The sequence below is a fragment of the Hermetia illucens genome, chromosome 7 (assembly GCF_905115235.1).
Source record: "Hermetia illucens chromosome 7, iHerIll2.2.curated.20191125, whole genome shotgun sequence".
NCBI classification, from domain to species: domain Eukaryota; kingdom Metazoa; phylum Arthropoda; class Insecta; order Diptera; family Stratiomyidae; genus Hermetia; species Hermetia illucens.
In genome coordinates, this window is record NC_051855.1 from 11,923,231 (window position 1) to 11,939,111 (window position 15,881).

At 45.6% G+C, this 15,881-nt stretch overlaps 1 protein-coding gene across 1 annotated transcript in view; it reads left to right on the forward strand.

Moving 5' to 3' along the window:
* The first annotated feature begins 10,111 nt into the window (after positions 1–10,111).
* LOC119660861 (flocculation protein FLO11) overlaps positions 10,112–15,881 on the forward strand; it is a 30,466-nt gene continuing 24,696 nt past the window's right edge. The window contains exon 1 of the mRNA XM_038069756.1: positions 10,112–10,216. Within this exon, the coding sequence (XP_037925684.1) occupies positions 10,142–10,216 (75 nt within the window). The 5' untranslated portion in view covers positions 10,112–10,141. The remainder of the gene's footprint in view (positions 10,217–15,881) is intronic.

Here is a 15,881-nt window from a genome sequence, read left to right on the forward strand (position 1 = left end):
GGTCCAGAGCGAGCCTTACCCACAGGGCCTCCCTTTTACTTCTCCAAACCATTCTAAACTTGTTGAATCCTTCGTCCTGACACTCAACACCATTGGTTTCCTAAAAGATTTTTCTACAACCCAATGCTATCGGCACCACTGCTCCCACTGTTCACGCCATGATAGTTGTCGATTGGGACCAATTTCACAATCGGGCAATTGTTTTGTCATCCTATCGTTATCCTTTCTAACTGTACTGCCAACAGGAGTAATACCCATAGCAAATGAATTAAAATTGCTACTTTATACAAGTGTCCTGTTAACATTTTGTCGTTGTAATGCCTTAGGGAATTCCCAGTTTAAGGGGTAGTTCGCTTCGGGGATTTTTTTTTTTGAGCCCTATGAAAGTAAGGGTAAGATTTTGATGTTGTTGTACGAGTCCTATTTCAGCGGAAGGATTTCCACTTATTGTTCTATTAATCGGGATTCAATCTCTCGTTTTCAGCTTCATCCTCCATGCTATGTTGTTTTTTTTTGGTAGTTTTTTTTTGTGTGTCAAGGGTGTACAACTGCCTCCACTTTTCGTCCTTTTGTGCAGATAAATGAAACGCAGAGATTAAGTTGACCGACCTGTAAGTAGATTGCGTTTGGTGGCTTCACTAAGCATAAGTTGAGGGCCATTGGAGTCGTTGGAGGAGTTGTCAAAAAGCCCTACAGCTATAGGGAATTATCAATGGAATTATATGGATCCTGGTTCTCCGGTGAAGATGAATCAAATTCAGGACATGTTAGGAACTTAATCTCCTCTTACATCAGTCTGCTCTCTAATCAGAATCAGTTAATTATAATAAGTACTTACAGTATAGTTCCTGAAGAGTCCTTGGTCTGAACTCGACCCCATTGTAGGAACCTAACTTGTCCTCCTTGCTGGATCCTGACTTTTCCTCTTATCTCTCGTATTTTGATGATTTGATGTGTGTTCTCCCAGATGCCTCGAACTACTTCCCACAAGTGCCGAACACTATCCCGGAACGTTTATAGAAATTTCAACACACTCCGCACAGAACCTGCAGGCAGTGTCCGTCAATATCCCAAGCTTCCCTAGTTGGTAGTTTAGTCGGCAGTGACCAGTGAGAATTTCCCCCCCCCCCCCCCCCCCCAACTAAGTCACGCATCCATTGCGCTTTCCGGGCTCGTTCCAGTTCCTGCAGCTTCTCCTGTATCGCAGTTACTGTTCCGTTTATCGCACTCCAGTTTGCTGCAGACCTTAGCTAGCTCGACGAACGGAAGCAGCCTGTTGTATATTACCCTCTCCACCATCTTCCCCATAGTGTCTAAAAGACAGAAAGAGCGGTATGAAGTGGTTGCCCCAGGTCGTTTTTAGGGCTTCGGTTGTAGAACCAACCTCTGCCTGTTCAACTGGGCGGGAAACACTCCTTCCACCATTCACGATTCAAATATGCTTATGAACCATGCGGGCCTGATTTTAGCAGCCAACTTCAGGACTTTGTTCGGAATCCCTTCCAACCCCGAAACCTTATTTTCCCCAATTCGTCCACAGATCTCCCGTAGTTCCTCCTCGATCGCCCCAGGGATTGAGAAGATGTCCTGTTGGATCATTGGATGAGGTCACCTTTCTTCTTGTTGTGAGGAAAGGATTGCGACTATTTTGAACAAGAGTCGCGAGAACGTCACTTGGGGTGATTTTTATCCAGGAATCTTGTCCATTACAACCTTATAAGCAACGCCCCAAGAGTTCGTATTTGCTTCAAAACACAACTGTTTGTAGCAATTCCGCTTGCTCTCCCATATAGCCTTCTTGAGGCTACTTCAAAGATCGCGGTATTCTTTCTCCGACTACCGATATTCTGGCTTCCTTCTGATCCTTTGGCAAACCCTCTCGCTCGAAACAGGATGCTCTCAACAGCGCGATTTCTTGGTTCCACCAGTAATTTGATTCCCTACTGTGATGGAACTTGCGTTGCGGCATTGTAGAATCGCATGCCTCAGTTATCCGTTGGCTCACTTTTTCCAGCACCGTTCCCTTCGGGTCGTAACCTCCTTCTAAAGCCGCCAGAAATGTCTCTTTCTCGAAATCTGTTCACCGAAAAGAGTGCCAAATGCTATTATAGCTTGATCGAAACCTTAAACTGAAAGTCTTTAAAGTCTCCATTGTGCCTAAATGTAGAGATGGTTCAGCGAAATTGGAGCTTCGACACCTGGTCGATCAGTGCGTAAGCCATTCTTTAGAGACTATCACTGTGGGGTGTAAAAATTGGTGGACCATCGTCCAGAAAACTCCCTCTGAGAATTTGAGTCGGTGGAGACGTCGCAAAAGGATTTTGCACCTTTCTCTCAGGGAACTATTCCAGTCCTGCTGGACGCTTCAGGTATGAACGATTTTGTGTATTTCTTCTATGAAAACATTTGAGTCGACGTTTAATTGAGCCCTCCGAATTCATCAAGGACAAGCACAACATGCATCAAGCCATTAAGAACATGGTGAGATCCTGTAGGGTGCTTTATAATAGGCCGGAAAAGCAAGAAAGAAAACCAAAGAAAAAACCGAACATCCCTGTTCTAACAGTGTCACAGACGACCCAGGTGATACCAAAGCACAAGGATATCGACCTTCAATTAAGTAAGAGAGCGCGAGACAAAGAGAGGAAGCTTTAGAGAATCAACAGGCACCAAAAAAGAAAAAGACGTCTTGACCAGTCCAACAAACGGAACTAAAACTTCAAAAAGGGGAGAACATGTGTCAAAAGTGGGAATGCCGGCTAGCGGAGCGAAACCACAGGAAAATAAAAAAGGCGATTGGACTAAGGTCGTAAACAAAAGAAGGAACTAAAACCCAAAGGTGTGAATTCGCCCGGACGCAATTGTCAGCTCCAGCAAAGGAAAACTATCGTATGCGGAAATACTGAAAAAGGTGAAATCTGACCCTTACCTAAAAGACCTATGTGGAAATGTCAGTAAAATCCGGAAGACCTAGAAAGGGGACCTCATATTTGAGCTGAAAAAATCCATTCTGGGAAAAGTGACGGCTTTCGTAACCAAGTTATAAACTCAGTTGGAGAGAATTTCGTGGTTTGTTCCAAAAAATACGAGGTCTATATATAGTGCAAGGATCTCGATGAGGTAACATCCAGAGAAGAGATCTGCACTGCCTTCAAGTTGGAGGAATTCAGGGAACAATCCATCGAGAGCCTTTTGGACACTTCGCGAAGGCATGCACTAGCAGTACCGATCGATCCAATCGGTGTCGAAGGTGTGGGGAGAAACGACATATTGCCAATGCGCAAGGGGACCAGGTCCAAAGGTAATAACCGGTGAGTTTAATGCATGGGCCATCGACTGGACCAGCAAAGACACAAGACGTAAGGGGGCGGTGCTTATTAAAAGCATTCGCCCAGTTGGATGTAGTTCTGGCCAACGAAAGTGATGTAAACGCTAATCAGAAAGGAGGATCTGATTCAATTGTAGATCTGACTTTTGTCAGCCCTGCACTGACTGAAAACTTCACATGCAGTGACCGCCAGGCAATCACCTTTGAACTAAGGACGGAGCCACAGGGCAGGAGACCCGCATCCTGGAAGCCGAAATCGAAAAGAACACCAGGATTATCTGCAAAAGCGATGGATGAACAAACACTCATGGAGGTGTGGTTAGATATGCCTAGCAAAGCAAGCGCCTCCACGGATAGAGCTCTCCATGCTCACCAAAGTATCTCTAGAGCATGTGACCCGTCGATGCCTAGAAGATGCTCATTCCCCACTAAAAGCCCCAATTATTGGTGGAATAGTGAACTTGCCAGCCTTCGATCGATTTGTCATCGAGCCAGACGAACGGCTCAAAGGATAATAGGTACGATCGATCAAGGACAAAATGAGCATGCCTATAGGGAACATCGAGCTCGCCATCCAGCGCAATAAGACGGAATGTTTTGAGCTCTGTACCAAGCGGACATAGATCCATGGGGTAGCGCCTATAAAATCGTAACAGGACGATTCAGACGCCGCTCATCTCCTTAGATCACGTGCCCTATGCTCTTGTTGAAAATAATCCAAGGGTTACTCCCATCAGTTACCAAGGACTACTGGAGATTTGCAAGCAACAGCAAAGTCCCGGGTCTGGACGGCATACCGAATAAGACCCTCACACTTGTCGTCAAATGTAGACCTGATATGTTTGCGGAGCTGTTCTAAGCGTGAATGTCCGAAAGTATCTTTCCTGCACCAAGGAAGCGGCAGAAGCTGGTGCTGGTAACTAAGGCTGGCAAACCTCCAGGGGAACCTATAGGCCCATAAGTCTTCTAGAGACTATGGGGAAAATTGTTGGAGTGGGTAATTTATAATTGATTACTCCCAGTCGTCGAGAGCCAAGGAGGTCTTTCAGATCGGGAGTATGGGTTAGGTATGGGTTACTGGCTTGGCCGAAAATACAATTCACGGAAGGGGTTGTACCAGCAAATATTACCTGGTGGTGACCCTGGGCGTGAAGAATGGATCCAACTCAGCCAATTTAAAACTTACACGAAAGTCTCTGACGACGATTAGTGTTCTTACCTACCTCGCTGCTATTGTCGATAGCTACCTGCAAGAGGGGATGCGCAGATATAATATAATACCGATGATGGACCCAAGGAGTACATTGTCTTCGCGGGTGTCCCACAGGGATCTGTACTGGGCCCACTACTGTGGAACATCGTGTGTAAAGATGTATTTAAGCTTTTGGTTCCGGAGGAGGCCACGGCGGTGAGTTACGCCGACGACATAGTACTGGTTGTGGTCGCAAAGCATCTGGAAAGTGTTGAGTTGTACTCAAGCGAAGCAATCAGTGCTGTTAAGGCTTGGTTAGAGAGTGCTGGACTGGTACTCGCGGAGGAAAAGACGGAAGCGGTTCTCAACACTAAGCGTCGGAAGAGAAACAACGCCTGCATTAGAATCAGGATCATCGATATCATCACTTCCAAGCCGGCATGATAGACGGAAAAAGGTCCACCACGAGTATGGCTCTGGCAAGGATGATGTTCAAAATAGAAGGACCACGGCTCATTGCCAGGGTGGTGAGTTCTATCTTGCTATATGCAGTCCCGGTTTGCGGAGAAGCAATGCATGTGTTAGGTATTGCAAATAAACTGAATGCGGGCTACAGAAGAACAACCTTAAGGGTGTGTTCTGCCTTCAGGACCATGTCAGATGATGCTGCGCTCGTCATCTCGGGAATGATGCCGATTGACATCCTGGCAACCGAGATGATGAACATATATAAAACCAGGTCCGTCTCGCCTTTATCGGTGGAAAAAGCCGAAAAGGAGAGATCCATACGCAGATAGCGACAACGATGGGACCAGTCAAAAAAGGATCGTTGTACTTACAGGGTGATCCCATCCATCGGGGAGTGGCTAGAGAGAAAGCATAAGGCAATCAATTATAATCTCAGAGCACCCCCAACGCATGCATTCTACCAATGTCCTAGGTTCGTGGACGAAAGGAGGAACCAAGAGGAACCTCTAGGTGAAGTGCTATCACCAGAGCATTTTGTCCGGAGAATGGTAGCTTGCCACGAGGATTGGGATGCGATCAATTCCATGATCGCAGCAATCCAGGATAAACTGCGAAAAGCAGAAGAAATGAGGAAGGCGCGTTACGAACAACTTGGGTATTTTATTTATTTATTTATTTATTTATTTAATGAGGACACAGTGAGATCCGGTTGTTGTCTCCTGGGATGCCACGACTGCCTCTCGATTGCTACTCCCGGCTTCCAATGAGACTTGGATAGCCACAAGGTCCCCAGTCACGAACTCTGAAATTTCGCAGGAGGAATCTACAAATCACCTGCATACTTCCTCCTTGCAGACCACGAATCTGCCTCTGGTACACCCAGGGCTCCTGCGCTATTGCACACTAGCACTATTCCAATATTCTCCTCGGAACTTGCCCTGAAAATTGCCGTAGATGCGGTTTTCGCATGGTGGAGGTTTATCAGGGCTATTTTAGTGATGGACATTGGCTCCGTTATTGTTTGGAGCTCTTGTCAACTGTGGGGTTATCACCTCACTGTGCACTTTAAGCCCTAGAGGATCTAGGTCTAGGTCATCAACTTCTGCTCTTCACTGGGCAGCAAATCTACTTTCCTGATTGATCTAGTCCTTTCCACCTCTATGCCCTCCGAGATTGCTTCGTGAATTTAGGCAGATTTTCCAATCGATGTCTCCTCCAAAGGGTCTTTCCACGGAATTTCGCTGTGTACGTAGACAGGTATGTTGCCAAATCTATAGTTGATGTGGCTCCGACGTTTGATTGGCTCCAGTGATTGGTCATCACCCCGATCGTGAGGGGTCTACCCTTGCCCTCCACGTAACTCCACAAGACTCTCGATAATCGGACATGGAGATTACCATTCTGCACAATTAGGAGGCTCATTAGATCTTCTGTCTTAATTGTTGCAGTTTTCAGAAGAAACATTTTTAGTTTGTGTGCTGCTGGTATATCATCGCTGTCGATAGTTCTGCTCTTTCCCAGCCTGGCAATTTAGGAACTATCGTTTTAAGTCTCAAATCTAAAATTTACCGCAATGTTGTCCGTCCAGTCGATCTCTATGGTTCTGAGTGTTGGCCGACCATAAAAGACAATGAACGGCGTCTTGCGGTAATGGAGACGAAGATGCTACGTTGGACTAGTGGCGTCACACGTTTAGATCACATCCGAAATGAGGATATCCGCGATCGTTATGGGGTTGCACCGATCGTGGAAAAGTTGCGAGAGAGGCGTCTTCGATGGTATGGTCACGCAATTCGTGCAAACGAGAATTCACTTGCAAAGATTGGTCTGAACATCGAAGTCGATGGTAAACGACCAAAAGGCAGACCTAAGCAACGGTGGCTTGATACGCTGGATGGGGATTTGAAAGCCTCGAGATTGCACCCAGATCAGGCATTCGATAGAGCCAAATGGCGAAGCCGATCACGACGAGCCGACCCCGCTTGTGAACGGGACAAAGGCTGAAGAAAAAGAAGAAGAAGAGTTTTAAGTCGCCCTGCAGTTCTTTCAGTATGCGACCCGGTAGGAAGCGTATCCCGGTGAACACAAGCTTTACAGTCCATCCCTTGCACATCTGCCTGACGACAAGGTCTTCGATAGTTTCCTGCTCCTCACGAGTAAGTAGTTGCTCGAGAAACGTCTTTGGCAGTATACCAATCGAATGCCTTTGACTGTACTACTACAGCTAATAATTCTTGCCTTAACCCGTGACCTACCTGAGTTTTCTCCCCTCTTGGGTTCAGGTTTATTTTTTTTTTTGGAAGCATTCCCCTCATGTGAACCGACCTCCGCTGGTCCACGCTTTCTTGGCTCTGATAAATATGGATTAGGTCTGCCCTGAGCCTTCTTAAGGACCTCTTTTGGTTTCAGGTCTTACTGCAGATAACGCAGGTACCATTTAACACCTGTGGTACTGGCGTCTTATATATTGATCTCAGACGTGCTTTTGGCTTGTCCTTGCTTTTTGAGCAGTGATCCTTGTTGGTTTTTTTCTTCGCAATATATCAATGTTGACTTTGGATCTACTGATTGACGTCCCAACTTCTCCCTTTTTGGGTGTAATCACCTGGTTCTCAGTATTTCGGAGATGTTTCCCCGTCTAGTTGGCCAGTTTGTTGTGTTTCGTACGGGGTCCCGCTTGTTTAGTTATAGTTTTATTTATTTATTTATTTACTGAGGACAATACACAGAAAGCAAATTTCTTATTACATATTGTCCTCAGAGGGAGGAGCAAATAAATGGCATATTTTGCGCTTAAAGCTAGAGAGGGACATAGAGTCAAAGGAACCAAGCTGTAGGACATTGTAGGACCGGCAAAACCTCGGGATCGGAGAGTGAAAGTAAATCTCGAGCTCGGCGAAGGGCACATAAAAAATGTCCGCATTACGTGTGTTATGAGACGAGGCGATACGGAAAGTAATATCCGAGTTGGCGGAGCAGTCCATCAGACCATTGCAGAGTTTGAAAAGAGTACACATACCAAGGAAGATACGGCGTTGCTGTAGGGAGGGGAGATTGAGGGTGCGGAGTCGTGACGGATAATCAACCCGTGGAAGGTTCTTTTTATAAAAGAGGGACCTGGTGAATTTGCGTTGTACAGCTTCAAGATCGCGGCCGTCACGGATGCGGAAGGGGGGACCAAACTACACAGCAATATTCAAGGATGTTTTTGACAAGGGAGGGCTGGATTGAGGTAAAGTCGGACGAGGAACGTAGGATAAAACCAGACATTTTGGAAGCTCTATTGATGATGTCAACGAAGTGGGAATTGAAACGAAGTTTATCGTCGAATATTACACCCAGGTCTTTGAAGGAGGTCAATAGTCAAAAGGGTTGACCACTGAGAGAATAGGAAAAGGATGATGGGGAGGGTTTAAGGGAATAGCGCATCCAGTGGCATTTGTTGACATTCAGTGTTAGCTTGTTGACCGAACACCAACGGGCTAAATTATCAAGGTTGGATTGTAAGAGAGCACAGTCCAATGGAGACGAAACAGAAACAAACAATTTAAGGTCGTCTGCGACAGGTGAGGATGGAGGCGAGGTCATTGATAAAAAACAGAAAGATGAAGGGAGTCCTAGCTAAAGTAAGCCCGTGATGTAAAACCTAAAGGTAGGGGAGGAGCCGGGCGGGCTCAGACAGTAAACCGATTTCAAGGCAATTCCAGAAAGCAGCTTTGTTTACTACTCTACTGTAGACCAAACATTTGCCACCGTACCTGTAACTTTTAAATCCTGTGTCCTGCCTTCGGCAATTCGACTCTCCTCCCGCTTCCATATTTCACTCCCATTTCCACCTCTATGGAAAAAGCATAATTCCCAGTGCCAATATGCATATATTTATATACATCAAATTTTGTTTCAATTAAACCGCTCCAACTACCCTTGGCCCAACCCCCGCCACCCCATCTCGTATCCTGCATTCCTTGCCTAGCACCTAAAAGATTATTTCGTAGCAAAATAAAATTACAGATTTTCCTATAGACGAAGCATATTCCGAATCATTGCACCGAAAAATTAAGAGAACAATGCTATTATGAATCCTGGAGCCAAGGATATTCGTTTGGTGGACGAATACATGGGTATATGCAATACGAGAATGAATTCCAAATCGAATCCTTGCATGCTTATTTTGCTTATTCCTCACTTCATTATAGCATAGCCAGCTGTTGTCTTCGGCAATAAATATTCTTTGATTATTGTGTGACCTCGGATTAATTATTCCTCGATTCTGACAAGGATTAAAAGTGTCTGTCAGGATACAGGATACATCTTGGAGGATGTAGGCAGCTTTGCGAAAGAGATTCTCTTGGTTAAAAATGCGTAGTGAGGAAGGTGCTTTTGGTTTTGGGTTATAGTAGTGGAGGAAACCCCTTTTAATTTCAGGTCATAGTAGCAGGAAAGGTCCTTTTTTTAGTGCAGCCAACTAGAACTAGAAAGTCAGATATTATTTTTCTTTGAAAATTCTTCTATTCTTGCAAACGTTAAAAACCATATCGAGGTTTCAGGGCAGAAATGAGGAAATCGTCTGCTCTCCTTTACTTTCTCATTGACGATGTCATTTTTGAATCAGATATCAAGGATAATATCTGAACTGAACTGAGAATAGAATCGAAGACTTAGCGCTCATAGTTAGAACTTTATTGTTGACTATTACCAATCTTTGCTCCCCAAAAACATATCCTTCGACAAGAACCGTCGAGATGACCGAGGAAAAAGGACGATTCTATCCCGAGACCTGAGTTTTTCAAATGCCCCCCCCCCCCCCCTCTCATTTACATTTACTGCACCAATACACTGACTTAACCACAACTAAAAACTTAATAGATAATAAGCCATTATACGCCAATTTCGTGAAACATAAACCTTAATCCTTTCGCCTTTTATCTGAAGGAGCACCAAGGATATAAAATACATCATAATTCGCCCATTCAATACAAAACCTGAAGGACGTGAATAGACACCCTCTAGACAGATCTTATCGCAAATTCAGCTCTCCAATCCAACGCATCGATGAAGATACTAACAAGGACACCACGAAAAGTGACATTACCATCCTAAAGGACATGGAAACGACACAGGAACAGCAACAACATCAACCACCTCATCACCTAATGAAACGAGTCATCGATTCCAAAACGCAACAGGAATGCATCACAACATCTGTATTATCCCCAAAACCGAATCAGGTAATTTCTCCTTTACATCCTTTATTTTCATTTTTGCCTGATCCTTCAGTTTCAGTCTCCAAAGGTTTTTATTGCTCACGAAAATTCAATTGTGGTGTGTATCTAACAACAACACCACAGGGACGAGAATCACTATCATTTGAAGAATCCTTGAATCCTTGAATCCTTGAATCCCTGAACTGCTTATAAAGCGGAAAGGAAGAAACAGGCGGTCGTAGTTTGAAACTGAAACGAGGAATTATCGAATTTGATTGAAGGAATTGCACCCTGGAGAATATCTCTCCTGTTTTGTCCTGCAGGGCTTAGGGTTGGTGTTGTATGAAGCGCCCTTTTTCGCTACCACAGATAATAGGGACAATCATTCTTTTAGTTGTTTAGTTTTTTTTTTTCTCTGAAGAAAAAATCATGTCCTTTTACTGTTCTCCCAATAACGTGTACTTTTAAATGTCTAGTTTGGCAGCAGCTCAGGAATGAGACGGAAATTTCACCCAATTTAGGTCCTTTCAGACTCACTGCTAGGTCTCCTCGGAAGATTTATGTTCATTGTTATTTAGTACGTGAACAGATTTTTTAAGACACCAATGTGTCCTGGTGATGGCCTTAACTGTCTTATGCAACAGCGACACAGTAGCGTATTGTATTCCCCACGTTGAGAGTAAGGTAATGGGATTTGGGGCTGAATGATGATAGTCCCAGTTGGTAGGCAAGTGCAAATGAAGGTATGAAGTATCTGCGAGTCATTAGGTTGACATCCTTATTTGGAAGTTCCAATTGTTTCAGAACTAATTACCTTGATTTTGAGACAGAAATATCTGGAAGTCTTCCACATCTAGAGTGGAACTAATGATGTTGTGGCTTGCCAGTACGCAGTTGGTGCATTGGAGGCTCTTCCAGTGAAACTGACAGGCCAAACTGAACCTAGATAGGGAGCTTTATGAGGATTAGTTCATTTGACAGTGTATCTTTGACCTACCCTACACAGTCGGTATTTCATTGGTATGCCAGAAATCAGTCAGAAGTCATGCCCAGTCCAGTCAGACCAACAGGTTTTGTTCAAAAATGTTAATGTTCATCAGCCCATTAGTCGCTGCCATAATTTTGTCATTCCAACTGACGCCAAACTGTCAAAATACTGCTCAGATAGGGCAGGTCTTAAATGCCAACTGCTTCTCTTAAGGAAGGTGGGGTAGGTAAGTCTCAGTGGCCGCTCCGTGGAGCCTGAGTAGGACTGTGGTGCGCCGTTTTGATGCAGGGACGCAGAACCCAGCCGACTCAGATCTTCAGAGCCAGCCCAACGCTTTGAGGTCCCCAAAGAATGGTTTACCCAGTGTCCGTAGCCTGCCTCTAGTTAGAGTTCATCAATCGCAAGAGAAGTGCCTGAGGGTTCCCCTCTTTTCCACAGCTTAGGCAATGCGAATTGTACGGTATGTCGAGCCTGGCGGCATGGTTCCCTATAGGCCAGTACCCCGTGCAGACCGTCGTAATCTTGCATGCAATTGTGCCCGATCTGATTTTGTTATAAGCGGGTCAAATCCTCCTTGACTTGGCACAGATAGTGCAAGTAGATTCGGCTCTTGATAGTCGTCAGCAAGACAAGGACTGCACTCGCCGAAGAACTACCAAGAACAGAGTCCTGCCTGGCCTGCCTCCTCTATGTTCCTATGACCGGGAACCCGGAGAGGAGGGGACTGTTCATCGCCTTTTATGCACTGCCCCACCAACCTGAAGGATGTCGTTGTTGAGTACAAGGCCCTTAATGGTCGCTCGGCTGTCGCTTAGAGCTCGGATTATGCCCCAGACATCGACAGGCATCGAGTATCACCAGCATTTTTGCATAGAAGACACTGACGAAACCAGGGAAACCATACTCGGAGAAAACCCTAGCACCGACTCCACAGATCATCTTTGTTCCGTCGGTGAAGAATACTGTGTCACCCTTGCAACACGCCGCTGGTCTTCCTATCTGCCCTGGTTGGAAAGTCCACAGCAAAGTTTCTCCTAAAGTTCAGTTTACATGTGCCACAGTCTGTGGGGAATGCCCAGATTTCCCGAGGTACTTCGTCTAAAAGACCCCAATTTAGCCTAGGATCCAGGATTACACCCAGATACTGTACATTGGACGAAAACATCACGGAAACATTCACCCCGCTGCTGTCCAATATTCGTAAAATGTCGTCCATCACTATCACCAGAGCACCGGAGAAATGGTACCACCCTGGGGCGTGCCACTATTCAGAGCTCTGTTCAACCACTTGAACAGCCTCTCAGATCCGACTGGATTATCTTGGTTCTTAGCATGGATACAATCCAATGTGTAAGATATCTATCCAATCCAATACTGGCCAAGGCTTCCTTGATGGCGTCGGTACTACGGTCCTACGGTACTACGGTCTCCCGAAGAAAGCAGCTAGGGTACCCTGATTGCACTGCAGTGACCGCTCAACCGTACCAATTAAGGAAAAAGGAGTCGTTTTTCAACTTATATCGGAAGACCTGGCTTCGAATTTTTCTCACCTGGCGCACAAGCTCTGTAGACCAGAATACACAATTCAAGCGAGAAGTCTAGGTGTCTCGATCCTTCGACCACGTTGTCCAGTTGAAAAATTTCAGTAGATTATCACTGTATAGTCCTTGGTATTTAAAAGATTATTGGTGGTTATAAGGGAAAGGGAGAAGAGAGAGGTAAAAACGTACAAAAAAGAAACAGAGAAAGCGGAAGAAAAGCAAGGAAGGACGAAAAAAACGAAAAATGGAGACCGACATCGCGACAAGTAGAAAAATCTAGCGAAAGAAGAAGGGACAGAAGCAGTGAGGAAGGCGGAAAAAAGAGAAAAACAGAAAATGAGAGAGAGGGAGGAAGAAGAGAGAGACAGACAGTGAGAAAGAACGGCCGAGAGAAAGAGACAGGAAGACAGAGAGAGAGAAAGACAGAAAGAGAAGGGGAGAAAAACGAAATGCGATAGGAAGGATTTTAATAGGCCCATCTAAATGCCAAACTTCATCGCCTGAAAGGACAGAAAACAAGCAAGAAAGCACGTCCTTTGGCTTTCTACTTTGTGTTCCCCTCATTAAAGCCTGCTTGGAGGGAGGGGGCTGGGAGGTTCGTCAACTCTCCCAATTCATCTTGAATTGATAGCATCAAATAATTCCTCCAATAGTGACATAGTATCGAGCTTCCACATTCAAATTTCATCAAGTAACGGAGGCGAAGTTTCTAGACTAGTTCACAAAATCATCAGCGGTGATACCGCATGATCAGTTCCCTAAAAAAATGTACTGAAGAGAGACCGAAGTATTAGCATTGGAAAAAAAACAGGAATTGTCTGCGATCTTTAACCGGCAGCTCACAATACCCCGCCCCGGAGGTGCCCGAGTAAGTAAATCTGATTTTCTAGCTGGTAGCATACCTGCGTCCTAGGTAGTAGCCTTGAGAAAACCTCTCGGTGAAAATAAAATCTCGAATGACCGGTGCATGTCGGGACACACTGGCAGTTCTCGGAGCTGTCGACCGCTCTCTGTCAACGTTGATTGGATGATAAAAACTTAGTTCTGCCAAGGTGTATGGAGAGCCAACATCTTCGGGACGCCCGTCGGGTAGTGTGCATTGAACCATTATTAGTAGACTGCGTCGCCCCCTGGGACGTTCAAAGAAAGAAGAAACCTTGCAAAGTGATGCGCCTGCCGATGCTGGGACGCCAACTCTGGTATCCTGTACTGGAATAGGAATAAATTCCGGAAAGGATCATAAAGAAAATCGCTAAACCTGAGCAGGGTGATTCGAACCCAAGCCAATTGTGAGTGCAGCTGACTATCCTCACTAGAGCTGGATAGGAAGGGCTTATCAGGAAATGCGCGCCAAGATCAGCAACGTTCCTCCAGAAGAACGGAAGATGTGCATAAACCTGTAATCTGAGAACACTGTAAGTGCCAAACAGATCACAGACATCCCAGTGCAAAACGACCTGAGGAAAATCAGAAAGAGGAAGACGCTTCTGAAGGAGATTTCATCCGACTTATCGGGTACCACTGCCATCTAAGTTCGGGACGTCACCCGACTTCGGGTTTTTACCCAAGGCGAGAAATGGCTTCTTTTCGATTAGTTGTTTAGGAACAACATTTTGTAGCGCTTAACTCATATTGAATGAGACGATGCCGTTTTGGGAACAGAGTGCCGAATCCTAGAAGGGAGTGACTTCAATGCTACCGCCCTTAAATTGGCCATGCCTCATCAGACTCCGGAGGGAAACGGATTCTGAAAATGGCGGCGAGAAACGGTCTCATATTTTTGAACGCCGGATCCACGCCAACATTCCGACGCCCTTGCTGCGAAGGAGGCATCGTTAATGTAACCTTAGCGTCGAAATCAATAGCGCCGTCAGTGGATGGGAGACGAGTTCTGGAAAACTTCTCCGCAAATAACCACCAATACATCGCTTTCGAATTGGTTGACGCTATTCGTCGGGGTGCACCAGCCTGGCGCTCTCCCTGCCCGTGAAACACCGCGAGGGTGAACATCGGGGGATTCGCCGAAACTCTTGAAACAGGTAGAGTCACAATGGAGTGCATTTCCCGGAGTGGTACCATTGTAACTGCCACTGTCGTAAATTCAGTGATAAACCTAATTAACGATGGTCTGTGGCGTTTCCATTCCCCGCAGAGTGACAAACCTTCTATGGACTGGTGGACAGCGAAAATTACCTACTGAAGGAGTGACATGTGCTCCGCTGTTTAGTAGAACGTTTGCACGCCCGGGAAAGGTATGCGCCACAATCGCAGAGTAAAAATCAACTAGGAGATTCCGAAACACGATAAACAAAAGCAAAGCTCGCTGCTGTAAGGACCTAGTCACCAAGGTAAATCGGGATCCCCACGGTACCTCGTTCTCACCCGGGAAATCGGGACTCTGCGGAATCGCTACATACTTTGCACCGACCAAATGGACCGCAATATACGAGCATTATTCCTCAGACATTCGGTATGGGTTGGTGGCAACAACGAGGAAGACGTCGAAGATTCCCCGTTTTCCATCGTGAAAGAAGATGAGGCATATCTCAATGTGGAAAATAATAATGCGCCAGGTCCTGGTGGCATCCCGTCGGAATTATACAAACTGGTGTTCTACCATCGATCAGCCCCATTGCTCGGCACAATCAACGTTTCCCTTAAAGGAGAGCACTTTTGCTTGCCACCGAAAAGTGATGAGGGCTGATCCGCAAAAAGAAATGACACGACCTTGACACTTATGAGCTTGACACGACCGCAAAAGCTCATCAGGAATAGACTCGTTGAAATGATCCGTGATCCCGCTGACTTATGCCCGAGGCCAGTTCAGGTTCAGAGCTTGGAGACCCACGACGGATGCTGCTATAGAGGTCATAAATGGGGTTCATCGCACTTAGGCATACAGCCACCGATCTAGACGAATAGTAATAGTAGTCCTCGTAACGCTTGATGTCAGAAATGCCTCTAATTCCGTAAGATGAACATTTTAGTCAAAACACCAAATTTTTAAAGAGAGACTTTGATAACTTCATTCAGGACAGAGACAACTCAAAAGAAACTGCCTTACTTCTACACTAGCAGGAACTGCAAGGAACAGTTCCGCAGAGAGACCGGCAAGACCAGTGATCTTGCCCCGCTTGAGTGCATTAAAAGCTAAGATTAT